At 38.6% G+C, this 27,595-nt stretch overlaps 1 protein-coding gene and 1 long non-coding RNA gene across 3 annotated transcripts; both read right to left on the bottom strand.

Moving 5' to 3' along the window:
* Window positions 1-3,283: 3,283 nt before the first annotated feature.
* ldlrad3 (low density lipoprotein receptor class A domain containing 3) lies at window positions 3,284-27,595 on the bottom strand. The gene is made up of 6 exons (XM_048158540.1): window positions 27,271-27,595; window positions 16,425-16,571; window positions 11,772-11,891; window positions 6,890-7,024; window positions 5,566-5,950; window positions 3,284-4,636 (listed from the first exon to the last, which is right to left on the bottom strand). Exons 1-6 carry the CDS (start codon window positions 27,323-27,325, stop codon window positions 4,441-4,443), a joined length of 1,038 nt encoding a protein of 345 aa, XP_048014497.1. The 5' UTR covers window positions 27,326-27,595; the 3' UTR covers window positions 3,284-4,440.
* LOC125247328 lies at window positions 16,621-27,261 on the bottom strand. Of its 2 annotated transcripts, XR_007180061.1 has the most exons (4): window positions 22,218-27,261; window positions 21,200-21,570; window positions 19,714-21,108; window positions 16,621-19,326 (listed from the first exon to the last, which is right to left on the bottom strand). It is a non-coding gene; the product is annotated as an uncharacterized LOC125247328 (long non-coding RNA). The 2 variants fall into 2 exon arrangements; XR_007180060.1 differs by having other exon boundaries at window positions 16,621-21,108.

A 27,595-nucleotide genomic window follows, 5' to 3' on the forward strand; every position in this document is an offset into this window, starting at 1 on the left:
ACACAATGAAGGTATTTCTACAACAAAATAATCATTATATTGTAACACTTTTAGGCCCTGTCCACTAACATGGATATTTTCAAAGCCACAGGCGATCACTGGAGAATCATGCCCACATGCAAACGATTAACGCTGAGTATCAGGTCACTGAAACCAAACCTTTCTGAAAACTCCTGCCAGGGTGAAGATTTTCAAGAAACTCCAGTTGCAGTGTTGTCGTGTAGTCAGGTGAAATTTTGTTTTGTGACGTCACAAGTGCGCGCTGTTTTCTCCTTTGTTTGACGTCAGGTTACACGTTGTTATCTCCTTTCTTTACGTGAGGCAGACATAGGCTTTTCATTGACCAACATGGCTTTACGATTTGAGTTATATATATTTTTTAAAGGGGTAGATTCACTGAGAACCATTGAGAAAAAAATAATAATTTTAAAAAAAAATAATTAAAACTGTCCGGAACTAAGAAATCTCTTTGGGAACAAGCTAACATTTAAATTTCAGGAGTTGGGTATTACTGATGTATTTTATGCCATAGAATAAAATATAAAAATATACTGACCTTAGGTTAACCACACTTATTTAAGGCAAAATAACCAATTAATCAGGCAAAACAATGCTTGGAAATGCCACAAAATAATAATAAAAAAAATAGCAGATCACTTAAGCTAGTGTTTCCCCCATCATAGGCAGTGTGCAAAGCACTAATTCAGGGCATTACAATTCTTAAAGCAGAGTACCTTAAGTGTGTTCCATAAAATGTTCAAATGTGAAAATTTATCATTGATTAATTACTGTACTGTATTTTTGAATAAAGCAAAATTAAAAAGCAAGATACAATGAAGCCTTTTCTGTTAGTCACAGTGACATGAGGCAATGGCATGTTCATCAGATGAGCAGTCGAGCTTCAGAAAACTCTGTGCTGCAGTGATTTTATTCCCATCACTGGTTGTACTAGGTTTATTACTATTCAATTGTATATTTGTAGACCAAACTCTACATCATGTTAGTGTTGCAGTGCAGTTAAGTCAAACTTAAGCTCGGTGGAAACTTGTGCAAAGATCCACTGCTGACAGAATGATACTTGACAACGTTAGCTCGCCATGTCCCACAAAAAAAAATAAAAAAAAAAATAAACAAATGTTATCAAGGTCAAAAATAATTCATATATTCCATACCTCTGCTCACAGTCACCATCCACAACACATACTTCTTCTTTGGGTTTAATGGTGGATTGGTGTTGTGATCACATACCGCCACCTACTGTACACTGAAAATACTCCTCGTGTTCTGGATTGTTTTCCTTGCAATGTGTGCTCTGAGCCAACAGAATAATCCTGCGATACTGGAGGATGCAGCTTCTGCACTGCAGTTCGAGGACCCTAGTTTTTAGTGACAGTGCCATGTAGCAAATTCTACTCTATCAGAGGACATCTGATTCAAACAAGAATCAAACAGGTGCAAAGATCTGACCCATGGAAATGATTCAGTTTGCACCTTTTTAACATAAGAGTGGACACAACTATATTAAACTTGAATGTGCAAGCCATTTGCATCTCAGCCGCTTCCTGTTATTTTAGCTGTGCAAAAACAGTTCATTACATGGCTTGATGTTGCAAACTGGTATTTGTTATATTATTTTAATTTTTTAACCTAATCATACTAGGTTGTTGTGCATACAGTTTACTGCACTATGTTAAGTCTATGTTAAGCTGTTGAGCTCAGAATGATAAAATTCCAATACATAGTTTAAACCAAAAAGGCAATAATCCAAATATGGGCAGACAAACACACCAAACATAAACGTGACCGAACAGAGAATGAATATGAGGGAACAACTTAAATAGGAACACAGACAAGACTAATTAATCAAACAGCTGAAACCAACAAAAACAAATCAGAAGCGGGGAAACTGAACAAAGAAACAGGAAACTCATGAAAACATACTAAAAGTCCTTATGGTTACCATACCTTATGACTAAATGTTGGTGTTTGATGTTAATATGATCTTGGCATGAGGTTTTTAGAAGACAGCTCAATTTTGGAAAGCTTTCCAGGTTCATAAGGAAGTTACAGATTCAACGGATTGAATTAAAACGATCCATTATGAATTACTATTCCAGTTTGCAAATGGCACTCAATTAGTTCTAACACTTTTGAAAACTGATATGGGAGTCATTAGACAAATTACCCTGGAAAACAGAATCCCAGTACATGATACAGATGGAGGTATAGCCTTTTCAAAAATGCTGGATGAGATGAGAGAGTTGCGGGATGATTTGTGGCAGGATGAACTGGCAGTGTATTAGGGCATGGGCTGTAAAACTTTTTTGTAGAGAGCAGCAATTTTCATTTCTGCTCTGCAAGACAATCAGGAATGGTGAGAAGAACATTGTGCTTGGTACATTTTTCATCTTCAAACTTGGGTCTTCAGCCGACAAAGCTTAAATCCCATCTGGCTAGAGCGCTTGCCATTATGTTTACTCGCTAGGTCAGTAGGCAGTCTTTTAAGGCTGTTCGAACACATTCACCCACATCAGCGTTTACACTATGAAAGCAATCTGGTCGAATGCATTTTCGACTACCTCTGGAAGTGGTTGAAAGTGGACAAGCTCAAAGTTTTTCACACCCCGTTTACACCTGCATTTAGCGTCGTCCACTTGTGATCGGATCGACCAAAACACATCTTAATACCAGGTGGAAGCAGAACCTTTGACAATGAAGAAGGTGTCCTCCAAACAGTTTTCCAGTGTCAAAAGGGTGAGCAGAGGTTTATAATGGTGTGTGGGAGACCATCCCCACTCAGACCTCTTGGAACCTCCAGGAATCTGTACTTTGATGTCACAGTGTGTTCATCAGTGAAGGGGATTTCATAGGCTTAAGCCGGCATCATGGCACAGCATTGTGCTCCTATATTTGATGCTACAATACAAACAAGTTTCCCTCATTTTCTTTCCTTGCATCCTGGTTAGTCACTAACCACTCAAGTGTCTAACAAACCAACAAAAGCCCTACTGACATGACCAGGCACTTCCCAAATCCTTCTGAAAGTATGCAGAGACAGTGTTCTCCCACAACTAATGAACTGCACAACATATCCATGGAAACCGGGGGAGGGGAATCATTCTGTTTGTCTTTGTTTTCTGCGAGGTTCAGTTTCTATAGATGAGCCTTTAAGAGTAGTATATTTTTGACTAATTGGATTTGGTGCTCAGTTCTGAGCATTGTATATATAATAATGAAACTAGTCACAGTTTAAGCTCTTCTAAAATGATGGGATACACAAAAATAGTCAAAATTTATATTTATTTATTGGATATTATTGTTTAAATTGGATTGCAGTGATGGATTGTAAAATAATGTTTTTTTTTTTTTTAATTATAACACTTCCAGATGTATCTGTCTGATCAGACTCAATCTATCTGGACTAATGCGTTATTGAAATTAATCAAACTCTGGTGTATGTTTATTGTTGTATGTCCTTAAGCTTGCGTTTAAACCTGGAGATTAGGCACTCTGATTTGAAGGCCATAATTTGCCTGAAAAGTTTGAGAACCAATGTGCTCAATGTGAAAAAATAAAATATAAATTAGGTTGGAAAATCCAACTCATTTATGTATTGTTTTGAATGGTTTGTTTCAGTTGACTGCTGCTGCTGCAAAGATTAATAAAAAAAAAAGGTTAATTCGGTCATCTTGGTGTTGTGCATTATGCCAGACATATGTAGACAAGTTTTTATTATTATTATTATTATTATTATTAATCTATAATAATCAGGTTTAGAAAGAGCTGCAGGTTCATTGTAAATCTGTCTGGAGCAGAGACAGAAGAGAGCAGTCATTACATATAACAACTGTTCCCAGTGCTGTACGTGAAGAGCATAACACAGAATTAGAGCATAAAATGCTTAAAGTGTTAGTCTACTTCAAACATGTTCATAAACATAAAGACATGGCACAGAGGCCCTCTACACAAAAACAGTTTCTGCATTCCTAAATTTCATCAGACTCACAGGGAATGCTAACACTGATCTCTTTGTACACAGGCAATAATTAAATAGTATAACAACTGTCTTTTTCACTTTATGAAACATTTCGAACACTTTTCTGTAACTCAAACTGCCACTCATGGGAATGATGAACTGCTTTAGCTGTCACAAAGTGAAAGTCTTATACCATTACTCTGGTCAAGAGTATCATTTGTACATTGCAGCAGTAATAAAAAGAGGGATGAGTACCATCTGTAGCTTTTTTTTTTTTTTTTTTTGACTGCCAACAGCATTGGTTTTGAGAAGAGTAATGCAGTTAATTGGGCACCAGATGGTGCCACTAACATTCCATACAAGTGCTTTGTGAATTCTGCAACCTTCGCAGTCATCAATGCTTGTCTTTCTGAACACTCTGCACAGCTTTTGCATAACGTACAAGCAGTCCGCGTCCTCTGGATTTACAGTGGTGGCTGCTGAGACTCCTCTGCACGGCTGGAGTTAGTGCTGGAGTTGTTGGTCCGGGTTTGAGATGGTGCAGCTATGGCTGATTCTGTGGATTCCACTGGCTCTTCATAGACAGGTGGTTCTGACTCAGATTGAGCTTCAGTCTCTGGAGGGTAAGGAGGAGGTGGAAGGTCAAACCATGAGGGTCGCCTGTAGAAAAAAAAAAAAAGTGTTGAGCTTTATAACATGAGATATATGATTATGTTTGCAGGACAGAACAAGTTATTAATAAACAGGTGAAATCAGTGGTGTTCCTTCACAAGTTAACACAATAACTAAAGCAGTTCTCTCATGACAACTCTCAGGAGATTGGTATGGTGATAGAGATTGGTGTGGTAATGCTTATGGCAATGTCAGATCTATACAGGTGGAGCTGGGGAAGGTGGAGGGTTTCTGAAAGCATGCTGCACTCTTCTACCAGCAACACACCGGTATTTGTTTGAATGTTGAGCTGCAGCTCATTTGCCGCTGAGGCAACAACAACCAATCAGCTGCTATGTAGATAATGTAATCGCTACCAAACGAGCCTGCATCATCTAGAGTTTCACGGCAGAACTAGGTATTTATTTTGACATACTCATATATTCTACTTCAACTTACTATGCAACAGTTTCAACACACTTTAGAATAAAATGATCAAGCATAAATCATCTTATAGAGCTTTTAAGTTAGATCCACCAAACTCTGCACAGGCATTCATTCTATTCTGAGTAAATGTGCTATGTCTAACATATCAGGTTTCTAGAAAAAAATCTATTAAACTATTTTAACTTTCAGAAAGGCTTTGTCAAGACTACAAGATTTTTTTAACCTCAATTTTTCTGATTTTTGTTTAAAAAATGTCTTAGTGGTTGGCTGATATACAGTATTGCCAATGCTACTATTTGGCATTTTTTATTATTATTATTATCAGCATCAGCCGATAAGTTATTTTATTTTAGTGAATTCTATAATTAGTACTAGAAAGGCAAATGCTAAAATCTTTTCTCATATAGCTCATACAGCTATGTCCAGTTTGCCGCTTGACATATAATGTCATTTATAAGCATTATTATACTTATAAACATTTATAAGCATACCCAACATCCAGCACAGCTTGTGAGTATGTTGGTGGCAAGTCTATGACAGTTCTAGGATACTGTGAATGAGAGAGCAGCTGGAGACTATGGACTGAGCTGAATGTCTCTGATGGGGACGGATACTGGGGTGAAAGGCCATGGCCTCCAGGACGGACATGTCCTCTGTCCACTATGACAAGCCGGGACAGCAGGAGAGGTTGGTGGCAGGCGCCTCTGTAGACCCCCTGTGGCAGCAGGACACTTCGCTTTCTCTGATGGTGCAGGACAAGAGCCAGCAGTGCCACTACCAGGACAAAGATGATGGCACTGCCAATAACTGCATACATGATACTGGGGTAATAGTGTAGTCGATAGTCCAGAGTCACAACGTCCTGTCCTGGGTATTCTAAGAGGAATCAGGAATGATTTTATATTATTCAAAGATTAGTTTAGATAAATATCCAAGTAAATAAACTGTTACATACATATTAACAAATACACAAATGCCACACACACAATCATACCATAAAGCGACACCCTTGGGCAAATTCCCAAGATATATACCCTGATATAACAGATGGCTGTGTTAATCAGGTGTCTTTTTTATATGCTTATGCTACATTTATTTTAAAAAATCTGCAATTTTAGCAGGGGTGTGTAGACTTTTCATACCCATATTAAATACAAACTAAACAGTAAAGTGTTTGAATATGCTATCTTCTTATGTTCCTTAGGGACAGTACAGTTCTGATATTGTGTGGTATATCATGGTCTAATGAAGTCTGCTGAGATCTTATGTGGTTTTATTAGGAGTCTGAAGAGGTCTAATGGGATCTGAAGTAATCTCCAATGGTTCTTATATGGTCTAATGAAGTCTGTCAGGATCTGATGTGTTTTTCTGTTGAAGTTGAGTTAAATGTTCTGGTTAAGCCTAATAGGTCTGAAGTGGTTTAATGAAACTATTTTACACTTGTCAAGCCAACAGTACAGTTTGTCCATACACTTTAAACTTTCTCTAACTAAATATTAAATTATTCATTCAGTGAACACATGACTATTATTACACATCTATGCACATGCATTTGGCAGACACTAACATTAAAATCAACTTATATTGCATTGGATGTATACATTGTAGCAGTTCATGCATTCCCTGGGACCTTTTGGTTACAGGAACATCTATGAATTATCTATGAACACAGCCAAACTCATTAATTAGAGAGTGCATCCATGATATTTTAACTACAAAGCTTATTTCAAACATTTAAGCATAAGCATTTTGATGAAATCACCTTAAAGTTCAATCGAAAGATGCATTTAGTGTGCAAACGGGGCTTGTCTGTACCTGCTGTTGTAAGGCAGTTCTCTTCATCACTGTTATCTTGACAGTTATCCTCTCCATTGCAGAGAAAGCTGCGATCTACACACCGTCCATTATTACAGTGGAAGCGTGCAGATGAACACACCAAAGGGTTAGCAGCTGTGGGGTGGAGGGGGGAGAGGTTTAGAGATTAGCTTATATTATTATTGTAATTATTTCATAAATTTGTATATGATCTTACTGATAGTATAATAAATATTTAATTATTATAAACTGTTTGTTTAATAAACAGAAGGTGAAGTACACCTAATAATCTCACAAATCTAACTGAACACCCTTCCAGTGAAGTGAGTATTAATTTGTTTAACCTGTTAAATTCAGCTGGGGTGCAACCCACATAAAATCTAACTGTTCGATAACCATTAGCTTACCAATTAAAATAGGTATGTTTTTAAACTAAGGAGCTTGACTTTACAATAAACATAATTAGTGTTCCATTTTCAGAATCAGAAAGAGCTTTATTGCCAAGGAATTTTTCTTGGTGAAGAAAGTACAGACATACATGATAGTGGAGACATTACACAGTAGAGATGAAATATAACAATAATATAGGAAAACAAACATTTAAATAATGCAATTCTAGTAGTAGAAAACTAGAAAAAAATATAGAATTATTTTAATAAATGTTTACAAACATACAGTTTATGTATATTACAAATGTTCAATTTTTAGATGTTATGTACAAATGTACAGTTATTGTAGACAGTGTATATTATGGGATTATTTAATTGTTCAGGCTGAATACATAGCCTACGGGAAAAGACCGTTCTTGTGCCTGGCTTTTCTGATGGTCGGTGCTCTGTATAATGTTGCCAACTGCTTTTAATTGAAAGTAGCTAAAAGTCACTAGATGACATCATAATGGCAAATTCATTGATCTATATAAATATGAATATAAATCAGTAGGCAAAATAAGAATCTAAGGTTTGTCTAAAGGCAGGAACACACCAAGCCGACGGTCGGCCGTCAGGCAGTTTTTCTTCATCGGCCGACTAAGTTTTCTCAGTGTGTTCTGCACCGTCGGCTGAAGTTGGTCCTCGATTCGATTCGAAATGTTGAATCGCCATCGGAGCTCGTCAGTCCGTCGGGCCATCTGATCATTCTGATTGGCTGTTCAGATACTGCCACCTGCTGGTACGGAAAGGCATTTCATCTCACGCAGGCATAGAACTGATGTGCTACTTGGCCGTCGGCTGTTTAGTGTCGGTTTGGTGTGTCAGGGCAACTTTGGACACAGATGCTGCTGATGTGAGCCAACCCCGTAGTCTGCTTTCGTTGCCACTAGTTCGTCGGTGTCGGCTTGGTGTGTTCTGGCCTTAAGAAGTTGTCCCTAAAGTCTCAAAAGGGGCGTTGAAGTCACTAAATCTAGTGACAAAATCCCTAAATTGGCAACACTGGCTCTGTAGCGCTGACCAGAGGGCAACAGTTCAAAGAGAAGGTCGGCTGGGTGTGTGAGGTCCAAAGTGATTTTCTGAGCCCTTTTTGTTATTCTGGAGGTGTAAAGATCTTGGAGATGGGGCAGGGCGGAACCAATATTCTTCTCAGCCATCCTGACTGTCCTCTGTAGTCTCCTGATGTCTGATTTGGTGGCTGAACCAAACCAAACCAGACAGTTATATATGAAAACAGGACCAGACTCGATGATGTCTGAGAAGAACTGTTTCAGCAACTTCTGTGGCAGGTTGAACTTCCTGAGCTGGCGAAGGAAGAACAAACTCTGGTGGGCCTTTGAAGTTTGGAGGAACTCCCACTTCAGGTCCTGAGAGATGGTGGTGTCCAGGAACATAAATGACACCACTGCTGCCACAGCACTGTTCATGATGGTGAGTGGGGGGAATGCTGGCTATTCTTTCTGAAGTCCTCTATCATCTCCAATGTTCAGTTCAAGGTTGTTGTGACTGCACCAGACAGCCAGCTGCTCAACCTCCAGTCTATAAGCAGAATCGTCATTGTTAGGCCGATGACTATGGTGTCTTCTGCAAATTTCAGGAGCTTGACAGAGGGATCTTTTGAGGGAGCATACAACCCTGGCATAAGGGAGCATACAATCCTTGCATAAGTCCCAGGTCTATTGAGATGTTGCAGGATGTAGTGTAGTCCCATTTTGATTGAATCATCCACAGACCTGTTTGCTCTGTAAGCAAACTGCAGGGGGTCCAGTAATGATCTTCAGGTAGGCCAACACCAGTCTTTCAAAGAACTTCATGACCACAGATGTGAGAGCAACAGGTCTGTAGTCCAGTGATTTTGACCAGTGATTTTGTGTTTTTTGGGGACCGGAATGATAGTGAAGCATTTGAAGCAGCAGGGAACTTCACACTGCTCCAGAGACCTGTTGAAGATCTGTGTGAAGATCAGTGCCAGTTGGTTTAGCTAAGACATTTAAACAGGCAGGTGAAACACCATCTGGGCCTGGTGCTTTCCTAGTCTTCTGTTTTTTGAAGACGCGGCTCACATCTTCCACACAGACCATAAATGCAGGTTGAATGGCGGCAAGGCGGAAGGGGTGTTGCAGGAGGTGTTGGTGAAGGTGTGAAGTGCAGATCAGAGCAGGTGTGGGGTGTAGTAAAATGCATTTAGATCCTCAGCCATTTGTTGATCCTCCACAGATCAGGGGGGACGGTGACTTTCACTTTTTGATGTTCCTCAGGCCTGTCCAGACTGACTCCAGGTCGTTGGCTGAAAACTGTTTTTTCAGCTTTTCAGAGTAGCTACTTTTAGCCACTCTGATCTGCTTTGTTAGTATGTTTCTGGCCCAGTTATATATAAATTTTATCCCGACTTCTGTAAGTATCCTCTTTGACATGATGAAGCTGTGTGAGTTTCCCAGTAAACCATGGTTTATAATTATAGAATGATAAGAATGTCCTAGTAGTTACGCACATATCCTCACAGAAAATTATATATGATGTTAGTGTCTGTGAGCTCGTCCTTATCAGTGGCTGCAGCTTCAAAAACATGCCAGTCAGTGCACTTGAAGCAGGACTGTAATGCATGTGTGACAGTTATGCTTGGATCACTCATTCATGCCATGACTAACAATTGAGATATTTATAGAACGTGTGTGGTGACTGGTATTGTCAGGAAAACACAGATACAAAATTGAGGATGAACCCAGGAGTGGAAGTTTTATTGCAGGATTCATGAATGGTACATGTAAGTAGATATATAAACACAATGGATTGGAACTTAGGAAATGAGCCATACAGATGAAAATGGAGACAAAGATATTAAGACAGGATAACAGGTATTCACAAGGTAAACAGGCAAGTCCAACAACAACAGCGAGTATGGGAGTCTGAACTCTGCTTATTCAAGGCCAGATGCTGACTGTCCCTGTGTTCCATTCGGAAGGGCTCATCCCTATGCCCTAATCCCTTCAAAAGGTTTACCTTCCGGAGTGAGAGCTTAGAAGGGATGAAGGGTGTAGGGGTAAAAAATAAAAAAAAACTCTTCTTTTGGAATGCACTTCTGCGTCATCTTAACGAGACAATCAAAGAGGAGTAAATTGTGCAAGCTGCGCCTTTTTTTTAACGTTAGTTTATTTATTTATTTTAGGTTTATTGCATGTAGGCTATATAGTGTCTATGTATTTTAAACATTTGAATGGACTGATAAAGGCAACTTTTTGTTGAAGTACAACGTTGTTTTGACCATAATAATGTACCAAATCTAACTTGTATAAATATTACAGTAGTATAGAAAAATATATAGACCTAGTATAGACCTTGCTTTGTGCACTGGGGTACAGGCATGCTGGAATAAAAAAGGGCCTTCCCCAAACTGTTGCCACAATGCATTTTCCGAAATGTCTTGGTATGCTGAAACATTAAGATTTCCTTTCTCTGGAAGTAAGGTGCCTAGCCCAACCCCTAGTCTCAGCCTCAGACGTCACACCCACGGACGGTTGGCTGAACGCCTGACGCACACTTAACTAGAAAAACACTTTAGGATTTTCAAATTCGTCATCTGGTCGGTTGAATCGACAGGATGTCTGGGAGATGGCTGCCTGAAAACAAATGCCGTAACGCCAAACCCCCTCGCAGAACAAGAACTCTGTTGTGTTTACAGCTGTGACAATGAGCGCTTACCAGGATCCACTAATGCTGGATTTTCAAAAGTATGTAACATTTGTGGCTCCATTGTTATTGTTATTGTAGGGACATTGACTTTCATCGACTTACATTTTCACACCCCTAAACATGACGAGGAAAAAAAAGAACTGTGATTGGTTGCGTTACATGTCAGTCAAATGTCCTCTTGGGTGGTCCTTGGCCAATGACAGCTGCAATAGAGTCCAGACCTTCTGTTGTCAGTCTGAAGGTCTTTTATATGAGCTTCAGACAATTGTCACACCTGGAGGGTGTTCCCAGCAATTCATCCCCTACTTATACGTAACTGAAACAGCTTGTCTCTTATGAATCACTTGGGCTCCTATATTCTTGACAGTACCTTCCAGCCGAATAGACTTTTCGGACCATACCTGTTCCAATTAGCGTGATTTCTGTCACTGTTTGACATTTTGTTTAGTTTTTTCTCAAACACTGAAGTGCATATATATTTCACTTTACTGATAATGAAGTGAAAATGAAGAGTCATTTTTCCATCTTTTGAAACCACAAAGTATGGTTTAAAATGTTGTTTTGGTCTAGGTGCACACCTCATTTGTGTAAAATAATTAAAAAAAAATCAGTTACAGCTCTTTAATGCAGTGATATAGGCCTATAGGCACAAACTAATCATCATTTAAAAGTGTTTTTGTTCATTTACCTAAAACCATGGTTGATGATTCTGTGCCCATTTATACATTAGACAAAGTTGCCTTGGTTGAGCATTGGATACTCACTGCAGTTGTCTTCATCGCTGCCATCAGGGCAGTCCCTGAAGCCATTACACTGGAAGCGACCAATAATGCAGTGGACCCCGTTTGCACAAGCAAAGAATGTGGGTCCACACTTTGACTTCACTGAGAGGGAGAGAGAGAGAAATAGAGGTGAAAATGTAAAAAAGCAAAAAAAACAAAAACAAAAAAAAAACAATGTTGGTCTCTGCATTAGCAGTAACTGTAATTGACTGAGATGACGTTGTATTAAGATTTATTCTAATACATAAAGTAAATAAGCTTGACAAGTCCCACAGACAGAACTTGTGTGACAAACAATATAGAATACACAAAACAAGCTGCAATATCAAGCATACATATATTCTACAGGAACTTCCTAAAAACACTATCTCTTTGTTGTTCTAACTGTATAGACTATTTGGTTCACACCTTTATGGACACATTGTTTGGAGTCAACAGCGTCTGAAGCACAGTCAAATACATCTGATTAAATATAACTGAAAATACAATCTTTCAAGCTACTTGGTTGAACTAATTAGTTTAACTATTTGATAAGTCAAATAATAATGCAAACTAGTAAGCAATATTTAATTAAGAATTACTTTCAAAAAAGTCAAGTAAACAATTACTAATAAAATAAAGAACAACAAACTACAGTACAAGCAATAGGACAAAGAATGCTGGAAATCAATCCAGCATTAAACTGTAGTTGGCTTATTAAAGCTTCTAAAGTTACTCAAGAGCAATGGGCATTTATAAATTCTGTTTCATGAACAGACAACAGCAAGTCTTATACATTTACGCTGCAAGATTACACATATGTATTTTAAATGACTGTTTGACCATGACAAGACATATATTAACATATTGCCAATACAAGCATCTTGATCAAGAAATACATCCAACGTCTCATGCATAGTCTTATATGGCAGCATCGCTACAAGAACACACACACACACACACACACAACAAAGTGTTGATCAGAGAGTTGGGCTGTAACATTGCACATATTCGTAGCAAACATTGGCATGGGTCTTTCGGTTCGGCACACGTGTACCAAAAGAATGCAGTGTTGTTTTAACCATCAGTTTTAACCAGTTTGTTCATTCAAACTTAATTTCCCCCCCCCTATGATGGGACAATATAATTTATATAGATGTACTTTAATGTTGTCTGTAAGTGCATGATCCAAGTTGTCAGGTCAACTTTATTTTTAAAGCACTTTATACAATACAGATTGTTTCAAAGCAGCTTTACAGTCAGGTCAATAATATTGTTGAATATTAAGGGTCCCTAACTAAGCAAGCCAGAGGAGACAGTGCCAAGAACCCAAACTCCATCAGGTGACACAATTGAGCAAAAAAACCTTGGGAGAAACCAGGCTCAGTCGATCAGTTCAACATGGTGTGATTATGATTCATGTTGCATCATAAGTCAGAATTCAGATCGGGATTGGTAGCATTCAAATATTTATCTCCTTTTGCTTGAAGATCATCACGCCAGTATAGAGACAAAGCTGTCCATAGAGGTCTGTGCAGAGGATCTGTCTGGTTCTTGTGGCCTTTGTTGAGGATCTGTGCCAATGGCTGTCATGTCGAAAATGTCTTGACAGGAGATTGTCTAGTTGACACATCTCTGCTGACATTCAGGGCTATGTTGTGGTCGTGTCTAGGTGCAAGTTGTCTTAAACATGAGACATGCTTTATATTAAGTGCTTCAAACTACAGCATAAACCCACATGGCTTGCCCTAACAGAGAACGCTGATCCAGACCTGCCTTAAACGCCTCGATCCAAGTCCAGATATTACTTTCTCAAACGTACACAATGTGAAATATTAGCATAATGCCCGCCAAGACATATGTAGACATAAGGCGAGGTTTCTTGAAGTGAATTGAAGTGTTGTTGCATGTCACAGAGACTCTGTGTCTAAAAGTGTCTAAAAATAAAAAAAGATCACTGTGAAATGTTCTGCTCAAGTCGTAATTGCACATTTGGATCTAATTGATCTGGATGATCAGCCGCATTTTCAGAAGAGCAGTATATTTCCGACACACACACACCGCACTGGGTCAGCTGGCCAATCAGAGCACTCTGAGCATTTCAGAAAAAGGGGCACTGTAGAAATCAGTGCGTTTCAGACAGACTAGGAATAGAGAAGCTGCAATAATGTACAGTATGTGAAAAATATTGGGTCTCATTCACTAAGCATGTGTATGCACAAATACACTATATTGCCAAAAGTATTTGGACACCCCTCCAAATCATTGAATTCAGGTGTTCCAATTGCTCCCATGGCCACAGGTTATAAAATCAAGCACCTAGGCATGCAGACTGCTTCTACAAACATTTGTGAAAGAATGGGTCGCTCTCAGGAGCTCAGTGAATTCAAGCGTGGTACCGTGATAGGTTGGCACCTGTGCAATAAGTATATTCGTGAAATTTCCTCACTACTAAATATTCCACGGTCAACTGTTAGTGGTATTATAACAAAGTGGAAGCAATTGGGAACAACAGCAACTCAGTCATGAATTGGTAGGCCACATAAAATCACAGAGCGGGGTCAGCTCATGCTGAGGCACATAGTGCGCAGAAGTCACCAACTTTCTGCAGAGTCAATAGCTACAGACCTCCAAACTTCATGTGTCCTTCAGATTAGCTCAAGAACAGTGCGTGGAGAGCTTCATGGAATGGGTTTCCATGGCCGAGCAGCTGCAATCAAGCTTTACATCACCAAGTGCAATGCAAAGCGTCAGATGCAGTGGTGTAAAGCACGCCGTCACTGGACTCTAGAGCAGTGGAGACGTGTTCTCTGGAGTGACCAATCACGCTTCTCTGTCTGGCAATCCAATGGACTAGTCTGGGTTTGATGGTTGCCAGGGGAACGGTACTTGCCTGACTGCATTGTGTCAAGTGTAAAGTTTGGTGGAGGGGGGATTATGGTGTGGGGTTGTTTTTCAGGGGTTGGGCTTGACCCCCTAGTTCCAGTGAAAGGAACTCTTAATGATTCAGCATACCAAGACATTTTGAACAATTTCATGCTCCCAACTTTGTGGGAACAATTTGGGGATGATCCCTTCCTGTTCCAACATGACTGCACACCAGTGCACAAAGCAAGGTCCATAAAGACATGGATGAGCGAGTTTGGCGTGGAGGAACTTGACTGGCCTGCACAGAGTCCTGACCTCAACCCGACAGGACACCTTTGGGATAAATTAGAGCAGAGACTGTGAGCCAGGCCTTCTCACCAACATCACTGCCTGATCTCACAAATGCGCTTCTAGAAGAATGGTCAAAAATTCCCATAAACACACTCCTAAACCTTGTGGAAAGCCTTCCCAGAAGAGTTGAAGCTGTTATAGCTGCAAAGGGTGGGCCAACTCCATATGATGGGATGTCATTAAAGTTTATGTGCACGTAAAGGCAGGCATCCCAAAACTTTTGCTAATATAGTGTATGTACGTGTATAAAGTAAATACACACTTTTTTTTTTTTTTTTATAAAATAAAATAGTAAGAAAAGGTGTGTTACAGTACAAGGTGAGGGAAAGCTCTGCATAAAGACGCAGATTCACATATGTACAGCTGTATCAGAGGTCTGTAATCTGGGTCTGTGTTAAAGGTGTTTATTGTGTTTGAGCTGGTTTTGATGATGCCACTCTTGGCATTGCTCGAGGATTGTGCTGCACACGTCTTGAGACAGCTATACCCGGATGAGTGGTCATTGTACAGCATTGCTATTGATGACAGTCATTATTGGGGAAAAAGTGACCTCAGTGTAACGATGGGAGGCAGGGGATCCAAATGCAGCGTTTTATTAAAAGTGAGCGTGGTCGTACAAGCAGGATCAAACAGGAACAAACAGGAGCAATACAGAACAGGCAGAATCATAGTCAGGGTACAGGCAAAGGATCGAGGCAGGCAGCAAACAGGAATCAGGCAGAAACAGTAACAAACAGGCAGACAGGGAAATAACGCTTAGAATTGTCACAGGGTGAATCAAGACTTCGCGATCTGGTGATGAGTGTGTGAGTCTTTTATAGTCCAGGTAATGCGTGGCAGCTGGGTGTGGTGATTAGTGTAGTGATTGGTGGAATGAGTGCAGGTGATTGGCAGAGAGGATTATGGGGAACGAAGTCCGGGAAGTGACAGGAACAGACGGTGATCATGACACTCAGAATGTTGTGATTGACCAATCAGAATCAAGCATTTCAGTGCGCTGTGTAATTACTTGCCATGGTCAGGAAAATAACATTCCTGTATACGATTCCACTGAACAGTCTGTGAACAGACTGCTTGATTGTAATATTAATTCTAAATAAAATGTACAGCATTCTCACGTTTCAGACAACTTGGATCATGTACCTTTCCTACAGCAGCTCACTCTGTATCCTCTGCTATTTTTCATATGTGTTTTGTCCAAAGAAATGTGTTATTCACTACTGCAAAGTGACGTGACTGGCTGATGTTTTCCCAGGCACAGTGTGCAGATGCAACTAATCGATAATTACATTTGTGGTTATTTTCATTATTGATAATAATCGATTTTATCGATTAGTTGTTGCAGCCCTAATTGGTACATAAGCAATGGTTTTGTGATCCAAGGCTGATATAAACATTCAGAATTGTCCAGCATTGTGGTGTGAAGGTAAGACTTACAGCAACCCTTCTCGTCACTCTTGTCAGAGCAGTCCGGAGAGTTGTCACACTGCCTATCTCCAGGAATACATTCGCCATCCCCACACATAAAGTTTCCTGGAATGTTGCACTCTGTCGTAAAGTTATTTCCAGGAAAAAGCTGGCAATCTGAAGAAAAGAGACAGTTGTAGTTACAATCTATCTATTGAAGAGTATATGAATGGTGAAATGATTCTAGAAACAACATACCAGACACAATTCTAAAAATTACTTAAGTAGTTTAGTCTCTTAAATTAAGTTGATCCAACTCATACATTTGTTTTAGTAATAATTACAAGTCAGTTTGATTGCTATTTGTGGACTGAAGTGTTTTTTTTTTTCTTCTCCTATTTAAAAGTAAGTGTGAAGGGAGTGTGCATAATGCATTTTTGTGTGAAAACTGAACTGCCCATTCATATTATTTATTCATGAAATTATTTTGTCATACACAAATACTATTTATTTATTTATTTATTTATTTATTTATTCATTGATTTATTATTGTATTTCAGGTTGTTGTAATCTCATGGTACAGAAAAGGGTGTTGAGTTTAAATTTGAATGGCAGGAAAAGCCAATGCATTCTCTCTCTTGACCTGCCCATGAAACTGGTCACCACTCTTAATGGTCACTCTCATCTCATTAAAATTAATCATCAGTGGGACGTGTTCAAACAGTTAGTTTGTTACAGACATCCCACCCTGCAAAACTCCATTTCAGGGAGGTCGCATATACCCCCTAAACATGTCAAACTCGGACCTGGAGGGCCATTGTCTTGCAGAGTGGAGCTTCAACCAGCTCCAAAACACCTGCCTGGAAGCTTCTACTAATCCTGAAGACCTTGATTATCTGGTCCCTCCATTACACTCCATGAACTAAGGGGCCGTTTACATGACACCGTTTTTTAACAAAACTTTGTATGCATTTTGGCCATTCATTTACACAACAACGTTTTGGAAACAGGGTTCAAAGTGCACATTTTTGAAAATGATACTATTATCGCACGTTTTCAGTCTAAAGGCACGTAATGTTTCTTTACAAGTGACATCGCCAACTGCTGGCCTGGCATGAATAATACTGCGTTTTTAGTCGTTTCCGTGGATCCGTCAAAGGGATCTTTTGACAACACTGTTGTCTTTATGCAAAACTTCTCAAAAACTCAAAGGAAAAACTTTCAGTTTTCAGTGCATCATTGTCATGTAAACGTACCCTGAATTTGACATGCCTGGTTTAGAATATAGTAGAAGAGAGCTGCTTTGTTTGTGTCATGAAAGATAATGATTTTATATGCTTCTGACTTTATGGCATTATTATTGTTTTTTTACACAGTCTTCCAACTGGTTTTTATTTGTTTAAAAAGCAAACACAATTAAGGCACTAATCATACCAGTAAAATTAAGTTTTATGGCACACATTTCTACTTCAGAAATTTAACTGGACTAACTGGACTCCAGTTAGTTTAATTTACTTGCACATTATTGACTCAAACATAGCCCGTACTCTACAGTTTCTGTTCTTTCGTGTTTAAATGGCACGTGTGTGTACACATCTAACACTGAATTCCCTGAAGATTCACTTCACAAGGTTTCATTCAAGTGAAGAGCTAATTGTTGTCAGGAGGTGGCAGATGTTTCTGCTTTTCACTGATCTGTTTTCTGAGAGTGGTATGTTTCTTCATCTAAGAGGACATTTGACATTCATTTATCCTTATATAGACTGCACATTTAAAGCATATACTCGACAGTTAATGCTCACAAATGCAGATATCAGCAGAGTGCATCAGACTACAATCCATAAGTTGCAGTAAGGAGTGACTATGATTTCCAGGATAGCGACACTGAATTTTGAAAAACCTGTGAAGGAAAGTTAGTCACAGCGCTAATGCACTACAACACCAACTGCAGTACAATTTGGCTAATTTATTTTTGAAAATGCAAACACTGCCCCATTTTTACTGTCTGAACCGCTTGTTATAGAAGCTGTCAGGATTTTATAGAAGTACAACTGCACTTTTAGTGATAGTGTTGTCAGAGAGATTGTTCTGTCAGTATCTGAATGCAATGTTCTTCACCAATCAATCACACATGAAGCACATTTGTCAACCACCAAATGGAGAAAATCATATTTTGAAGACATATCCATTTATAAAGCCTGCCAAATACATTGAAACAGCAAAACATTTACGTATGCATAACCTATCCTTTATTTCTTGCAAGAGTAGCTGAAGAAAACAATGTTTTAGATAAAATTCACAGCACCACATGACAACCTAGAAAATATTCATCTTATCAAAATGGTTCTTACTATCAAGAGATTCCTCTTTTGCCAAATGGAAAACAGAGATTATCATTAATTCTCTATAATGATGATTTTGTAAATCTACTATTTAGAAATTTTTACAAACATTTGAATATTTTTGTAAATTACTGAGCCACAATACAGCCAAACGAATGTCCCTATTTGAAAAATATAACCCTACAAGGTAAAAAAAAAAAGGAAAAAGAAATGACAGACCACAGTACATTTTTGAGCATATTTTATTCAAGTGTAGATTTAATGCAAGTGCAATTCTGTAAAGTAAGAACATTCAACAAGACTTGCATTCAATTACAATCAAAGACTTCCCATCACAAAATGAACATTGGTTTCAAGAATTTCTAACATTGGCAACAGCTGTAACAGTCAGATAGCTTATTAGACACAGATCCTCAGCTAAACCCGTCAGCATTTTCTTTTCCCTTTCTATTTTGAGTATAGAATAAACAAACAGATGCAGCAAAAACAGGTTAAAAAATGTAAAATGCTTATTTTTAAAAGGATAAATAAAAATGTTTAACTCTTGCAAGTGTAATGCAATGTTGTTTTTGCCATCTTGAAATGCAGTTCTGCAAAGAATTGACATTTAATAGTTAAATAAATGTAAGTACATTCAGAGACTTTAGCATAACTCCCAAAATAAACATTTACTTTAAAAAGATAAAAACACAACACTATTAAACAGCCTACTAAAAAGTCAAATACAAAATGTAAACCATCTTTTGAAATCTCTTAGATGATTTTTTTTTTTTTTTTTTTTTTTTTTTAAGTGCAATGTGATTCAGAGCCAAATCAATCAACCAAAAGTGCAAAAACATTTAGACTCTTGTAAACTAAGCAGCTTTAGAATATACCTTTCACTTTCCTAAAACTTATATCTCCTTCTAAGAGAATGCAAAGTATGGCTGATCACGATCACAATTTTTTAGCCAGGAAAAGCAGTTGATTGGGTTTACCTGGATTGAGAGTTGCCCTCTGTCAGGTGACAATATTGACACCAGTGCTGAAGGCTCTTCCTGCTGAAATGCACACGTACTTTCTAGCAAGTTGGCTAACTCTTGGAAAGTTTGCCTCGTGGACTTTCCACCATTCCAGAGGATCCACCTCAATTTCTGCATTCGGTGTGGACAGGTAGGCCTTAAATTCCCCTTCTATCGTCTCTTTCAGAAATGAGGAACAGATGCACTTACAGCACCTGGGGTTTGCAAAAAGCCAACAAGTGTTTTCTTTGCTTTCTTGGGTGGTGTTTGTTCTGCATCAGGGCTCTGGCAGTAGATGTAGGCTGCTGATCCGACGCTGCTGGATACTGTTTTGTCAGCAAACACTCCATCTCAGACATAACTTTGGCTTGTATTTCCTCTATCTTGTCGCCATCAATGTACTGGGTTTTGAACCTGGGATCAACAAGCGAAGCCATATCCAGCAGGTCATCAGTGATGGGATCCTGATATGTGGCAGTGAGGTAATCGAGAATGGTTGTCTTCATTGTTTTTCTTACTTCAGTGTCGTCATCATTCAGGCTAAAGATGTTGACTTTCAATAGGTAAAGCATTGGCTATGAAGACACACTCACATAGTCCTCACTCGAGAGTGCATCAGTCAAGTCTTTCAGCAGACTCAGTGCCTCTTCCACAGACTCCATCATGTCAATGTCTTGGGAACAAATGCCTCGTCTTCCTGTCTGCCCTCAGGACCTGAGAAATGGCCTTTTCCTGGTCAATCATGTCGAGTCTGGAACCCCATCATGTTGGGACTAGGTGATGAGTTTCTGATGAGATAGTTTCAGCTCAGTTTAAGCATTACTTAACTCCCTATTTTTCTTCTAGTTGAAAGAGAACATATTGATTAGGGATGCACAATTTCAAGAAAAAATTATAATCATGATTATTTTGTGAAAACTCCAATGTGAAAAACTAATTATTCAGGGTTTTTTTTTCTATCCTACAATAGGCCTACATGTATGTATTTGTGCATACATGTTACAGGTTTTTGGCTAGAAACACAAGTCTGTCAACATGATCTGGCTTTAGGGAGGACCGCAAGCAAGTAACAACATTCCCCCCGGCACTAAAAGCTCTCTCTGAAGGAGAACTTGTGGCTGGTATACACAAGTATTTTTTTGCCACTTTTGAAAGCCTTAGGTAGAACTTTTCATTTTCCTTCCACCATTTTAGTGGGTTCCCCTCTCTATCCAGGTTGCATGACTGTAAGTAAGTCTGCAACTCACAATCTACACTTAGGTCCTGGTTGTTCAGCAGTTTTGAAGTAGCTTCCTAACATCATCTTTTTCTTTGGAGCGCATCCAGCTTCAGCATCCTCCTGTTTTCTTCTGGTGGTTCTGGGGGAGGCATCTACACACATAAAAACAGACAATCAAATTTAGGAGTCTCAAATCACTCTATAGATCAGAGTGCAGCACTTGTTCTTGTTTTTTTTTATTACCATCACTGCCACAGTCTTTATCTCAGATTGCAGTCTGGTTTGTATTAATGTTTTGTTGTCTTCAGCTGTGTAACTCATCTTAAAACGTGGATCTACAGTAGATGCCATGTCCAACAGAGCCTGGATTTGTGGGTCACTGTATTTTTCATTTAGGTACTCCAAGATTCTAGATTTTATTGGTCTTGACAGGTCAGTATCATCATCCTTAACTTTCAAGACTGACCAGTTGAAAAGATGAAGAACTGGCTTTACAAATGACACACTGATGTACTTCTCACCAGACTAATGCTTCCAGCTGTAGGAAAAGGTGATCACCAGCTTTTTGCAGAGGCCCACAGCCCGGTCAATTCTTGGATCCTTCATAGCATTCTCTGCAGAAAAACAATTGTCAGAAAAACATTGTCAAACCCAGGCATAGGAAGTCTATAAGTAAAAATAGCAAAAGGCCCAAATGTGTTAATTTAAACTTTTTTGTTGTTTAACTATAAGTACATTGACATTTTTTTGTTGTTGTTTGTTTATTGCAAAACTTTTAAACATAAATAAATCTTTGGTATTTTAACACGCTTTACTAGATTATATTTGTTAATATTTATGTATTATGAAAACATGACCAAAGAACAAAAATACTAAATTATGAACACTGTTTCAGATTTATTACTTATCATTAGCTCATTATACCTAATGCATTTTAATGCTAACAAACAGAACATTATTTTAATGCGACAATTTTTGAAAATGTTAACAAATTATGTACACCTACATGAGACTATTTATCAGTAGACACTGACTTTTTCCTAATTCTCCTGGGTGCACATACGTTCACATGTAGTATTGTACGACCAGCCAAATATCGCTCATTTTATCTTAAACTTTTAAATCTCTGTTATTGGACTATTTGGCTGAATATACTGTATGACGCTAGATGTTGCTGTAATATCAGAAAAATTACTAAGTGCATCTTTATAATGGGCAAAATAGTTACACTATATTAGAGAAAAATGTTAAAACAACTCACCAATAGCTAAATGAAGTCTTTGTCCAAAGCAATGTAGTCTCGTCCAGTTATTCAGAGATGCAGCCCTGATCATATTAGCTGCGTTGTCCGTTGTAATGCAGATGAGTCTCAAGCAAACCCCATGCAGAAATTGCTTCGAGGCCCGTTGTTGCAGCTTTTTGTGCCTTCAACCTTTGAAATTCTCGATATTGTACTTTATGGTGGCTTTTAATGTGGTTGATGAGGTTAGTTGTGTTAGTTGACGTTTGTACGGCACAGGAGCACAGTTTGCATAGGACTTGTACCTGATCAACATCACTTTCACTGAACCCGAAATACTTCCAAACAATGGAGTATGACCCCTTTTTGGGAACTAATGAACACACTTCTTCACCTTCCTCTTGTTGCTCTGCCATTATGTTTGTTTAAGCTGAATGACTGTAAGCTTATCGCCTGACACCATCTTCTGCTACGCCATGAAAGCACGCTTGAAGTCTAAACACAGTAACGTGAGACATGTGATGCAGTTTATCATCCGTACTCTCAACTCATAAGTAAAACAAACAATTTGCAACCTTACAACAATGTTTGTTTTGTGCTTGGTATTTACACATTGATATCGCAACGATTATGGGTAATTAATTGTGGGAGACAGATATCGTTATCGCGATTAAAATACGATTAATCGTGCAGCCCTAATACTGATTCATGTTCATATACATTTCATATACAAAACATTTAAATATAATAAAGCAATTTACATTGTATACCAATCGCACATTTTTACTTTGTTCAGTGTTCCTACTGTAATGTGTACTTATTATTTATTATTACAAATGAACTCCTTAATGCCAGTGACAATATTTATTTTAGATTTCAGTAACCAATAGCTATGGAGTTTGCAAGAAAAGAAGGTAAAGGTTTTTTTTTTTTTTCCCTACAGCTGGAAGAAGCACAAGAGCAGCTGAAGCTTCCAGAGCTCAAGACAAAAAAGACAAAAGAGTTCTACAAGGTATGTGAAAAAGACATTAAATTAGCAATTTGCAATGTGTGTACCAAGGAAATCCCATGAGGCGGAAAGCACCCAAAACATTTTAACACCACCAGCCTCATCAGACATTTGAAGGTTAGTCACGTAAAGAAATTTGAGTTAGTTGGTGCTAAGAGAGAACGGGACGGTTCAGCAACTCACGAGATGTTTCAAAGACAGCAACCCTACTGCAAGAAGCATGAAGAGAAATCAGACAAAATAATGGAATTCATATGCCTTAATCACCAGCCGTTGTCTGTCGTGGAAGACAAAGGGTCCGGAGACTCGTGTCCTACTTGGATTCATGTTACACTCTGCCAGGGCGTAAATATTCCACTGATGTGCGTGCCGCAGTTACACAAACAGTGTTTACACATGTCGACAGCCTTATGAAGGACAACATAACATCAATCTGTTTCACAAGTGACATGTGGAGTCACATGTCCATGTTGAGCTGTAAGAGCGAATTAAAGAGCAGAAAAGAGAACAGGCAAATGAGTATTGAATGAAAATGTTTCAATTCAGAATTCTTATAAATTGGAACATCTACATTTTTGACTTTTCTAGTAAGCTCCTTAATTCATATTGTAAGAATATGTATCTTGGCCTAAATTATTGATAAAAGGAGCTATTGCTGAAATGAATGCAGTGTTACTGTGATATTCCTTTGTGTAGGCAATAGGCTGGCTTGCATTTCTTTTGAATTTGGTTAAATTTTCTGTAAAAATAAGCATTTGGAAGAGTTATGTTATGGTCTGGCTGTCTTGTGTTTCCCTGTGACCTAGTTTTCCCCAGTCTGTTTAATATGGCATTTCATTCACCTGTGTCCTGTTAATTATCTCATTAAGCTCCTTTGTTTGCTCCATGTATTTTCCCTGTGTTCTCCCTCAGTTTCTGAAGTAAGCTAGGCTATGACTAATCAACACAAGAGCCAAGCATAACCTATGAAATGCATCAAATAATACAGTATTTCTTACTAGAGGAACCTTTTCATAGTTCCTAGAACTATTGGCGGAAGTATCCGGATTTTGCCATGTTCACGCCGCAGGAACTAGGAATGATTTTAGTTCTAGGAACTTCTTTTTGGGGAACTAAATTAGCTCCTACTTCAGAAGGGTCTAACCCAGTAGTATAGGAACATGGAAAACAGTGATAACAGCATTTAGCTGTTGTCTGCAGGGTTGTTCTTTTCTCCGCCTCAATGATATATGTAATATTGAAAGATGTCATAGGAGATTTTGTGTCTTAGCCCCACTTTTTGCTCTTTCTGTTGCATAAATTATGCATTTACATTCCATCTCTGTTATCACGAAACCCACGAGAAACAACAAACACAGCTCGGATAACGACATTCTCCATCCACCAGTTTTTAGCTTTTGTAAAGGCAGCTTCAGAGTTCCTATTCCGGCGCAAATACAACCAGGAGCATGGCCCGGGGTGAAATTAGTTCTTGGTGATGACCTAGACCCAGTTCCTAGTGGCTAGTTCCTATAACTGAATTCCTAGAACTATTTGGTGCAAAAGCCCCTATTGTTTGGTGTTTTTTTGTTTGTTTGTGTGCACTTTATTACCTTTCAACCTTTATGTATTTCATAAAAACTGAGGGCTGACTGACTTGAAACAATATTTTGTCTAAAGACTAAAAACTGCAACAAGAAAGGCTAAAGCTGAAGTAGCCTAAAGCTAAGTTGAAGACTATTTAAAATATTCTACAGGAAAGTTATATTTGCCCAGCTTTAAGCTGTTCCCAATAACCAAGCATTGGCTTCTATGGTTTAAGTTGGCTACTTGCCAAAAAATAAAATTCTCATCTCTTAATTTTAATACTTACTATACATTGTTGTTAAATATAGTTTAATAAATAATGCTACATGATAAATAGAAGGCTTCAAATAGACCCTGTGATCAGTATCGGACAATACATCTTCCATTGATCGAGGACTGGCCCTAAAAATCCTGATCTGAGCACCCCTACAGAGTAAAATGCTGAAAACCTGTTTCCTCTTTCCTAGTATATACTATAAGTGCTTGATTTGACAATCTAGAATGAAGTATATATTTATTTAGCAAATGTTACAATTGATTATTTTCTTCTGCTATCAATGTCCAGCAGTAGAGAGTGCATCCCGAGTGGAATGTGAAGTAAAGGTCTAGGGTTCACAGTCCATCAACAAAACACTGCATGACCATGACACTCTTTTCCATTAAAAAGCCTTTCTTGTCTCATGGCTACATAAAAAAAGTAAAAAAAAAAAAAAGAGCTCTCCTACATGTTTCAGCACAGACCTTCCTCGGGAAGAGTAACACAACAAACTTGCCACAGGTGAAAATATATTATTCATTAGTTAAGTCACATGATTAGTTAACAGCTGCCATGTGACTGACATATCCTATGCTATTAAACATTCACCAACACGACTTGTTTTCATACTTAAAAACAACACCACTTAAAAGTCTAAGTCCTCATTTGGATAATGTTAGTATTTTAATAATTGTATATTTGAGTGTCACGTTCAGTTCTGTTTCAGTTTGAAAGGACTTTCAGTTTGTTTTCATTTGTTGCTTGTCTTGCTCTGATTGCCACCACTCATTTGTCTCCATGATTATTAGTTTATATGTTTCAGATTTGTTTGATTTATTACCCTCATCTGTGTCTGTACTTAAGTTGTTCCCTATCCTGGACTCTGTCCGGTCAGCGTTTTAGTGTTTGCACTACCTGCCTGTCTGTCTGAGTTGGATATTAATATTAAATGACTGGAACCTGGACCTTCTGCCTTCCTGCAAGCACGTTACAGAGAGTGTATGAGTACATTTTTTTGGTATTAGAGTGAAATTTAATAATTATTATTCTATAATATAATTTCTTCTCATTGTAATTGGGCATGTCAGCGTAGAGGTGCCTAGAATGCATAAATCTGGCCCTGTGTACCTACATGTATTTTTATCATTTTAATTGCATTATTTACCTGCCCAGGGACTACACATGGAAATTAGCCAGTAAATCTAGTATCTCTTCTCTTGTGAGATTATTGTTTTATTATGCATAGCCCCTAACAAATATGAAATAATAATAATTCCTCATGCTATATTGATTTAAAATCCATTTAGTTCAGTTGTGTTGTCTCAGAGGGTTTAAAAGTTCTGCCACTTCCTGCCAATCGATTAATGAAATGTAACTGGATACTGCAGATCAGACGCATGTAAAATGTGTGTAAATGTGTAAATAGCAGAAGCAGCAGATGGGGTTGGAAAGCTTGTCCTCAGAAATCACTTTCATGAATATTGCTTTTTAACTGACACACGGCAACTTTAATCAGAAAAGATTGAAAAGTCATTACATGTTATTTCAATCATAAAACTGATCTGCCAGACTGCTAAAATACTTACACTGCAATAAAACATTTCTAATTTATGTTGCTTGATAAGTTTAGGCAAGTAGCCCACACATTCATTAAGCATGACTGATTACTGGTAATGTTTGTACAATTGAACCCTAACACTGTATCAAAATCTAAAACATTTGCTTGATTAGCCTAAATAACAGCTTTGAAAAGGTTTCTATAGCATTTATCTGACCATTCAATGGTGTTCAGGTGACCTTCAGCAGACAGACACTCCATTATGAACATCTCTGGAGGGCTATTTTGAAAATGATTTCCGAAACGTCATGACTGTTGATGAATAGGAATGTAACCTTGAATGTCATTAGAAAGTAGCTTCAAGCAAACGGGAAAACTTCTAAGTGTATTCGCTGCACGAGCTCAATGATCGTCCACCCAGTAAATCACAAACTCCTTCTGCTTCACATGATAACTAACTATTTAAAAGGAAAACAAGTTCTCGGGAGCGAGCAGGCGCGTGCACATTAATGCCGGCTTTACTAACCCGTTACTTAATGCCGCAAAAGTTGCATGCTGCTTCATAAAGTGCGTTTGTAGGAAAATGCAACAGCTGCGATTACTGAGACTGCTGAACACTACAGCAACTGCTGTACTAATGGCGCTACGATTCAGAGAAACAATGGATGAAGGCGTAGCGACTCACCGACTGATCCAGAGCCCGTTCCCGAACCGAGCAGAAAGTACCAAACCCACATCATTCCCCGATCAGCCCGCGGCGGGGCAAAGGCTCGCTGAATAACGTTTCTATGCGCAAAGCCTTCAGCGTTTCTGCCTCCTGTACGGAATGTCCGTGTGCTCTGCTGCGAGAGGTGGCTCTTGTTGTTGGGACAGCCCTGAATCACAGTGGAAGAAGGGGAGGAGGTCAAAACATGCTGGTGTGGAGCTGCAGAAAAGGCGGAGACATGGAGACATGGCCGAGGAGCAGCGAACGTTAGCCGTGATTTCACCAAGAACACACTCGCTGAAAT

Source organism: Megalobrama amblycephala, linkage group LG15 (genome assembly GCF_018812025.1).
Source record: "Megalobrama amblycephala isolate DHTTF-2021 linkage group LG15, ASM1881202v1, whole genome shotgun sequence".
In the NCBI taxonomy this organism is placed as follows: domain Eukaryota; kingdom Metazoa; phylum Chordata; class Actinopteri; order Cypriniformes; family Xenocyprididae; genus Megalobrama; species Megalobrama amblycephala.

Bases quoted from the DNA above. Each gene is read 5' to 3' on its own strand.
- ldlrad3 (XM_048158540.1), bottom strand. From the start codon at position 27,325: ATGATGTGGGTTTGGTACTTTCTGCTCGGTTCGGGAACGGGCTCTGGA. The intron at 16,572-27,270 runs GTGAGTCGCTAC...TCTTTTCTTCAG, and splicing joins AACGGGCTCTGGATCAGTCG to ATTGCCAGCTTTTTCCTGGA. The intron at 4,637-5,565 runs GTATGCTTATAA...TTTTTTCTACAG, and splicing joins CAAGCTGTGCTGGATGTTGG to GCGACCCTCATGGTTTGACC.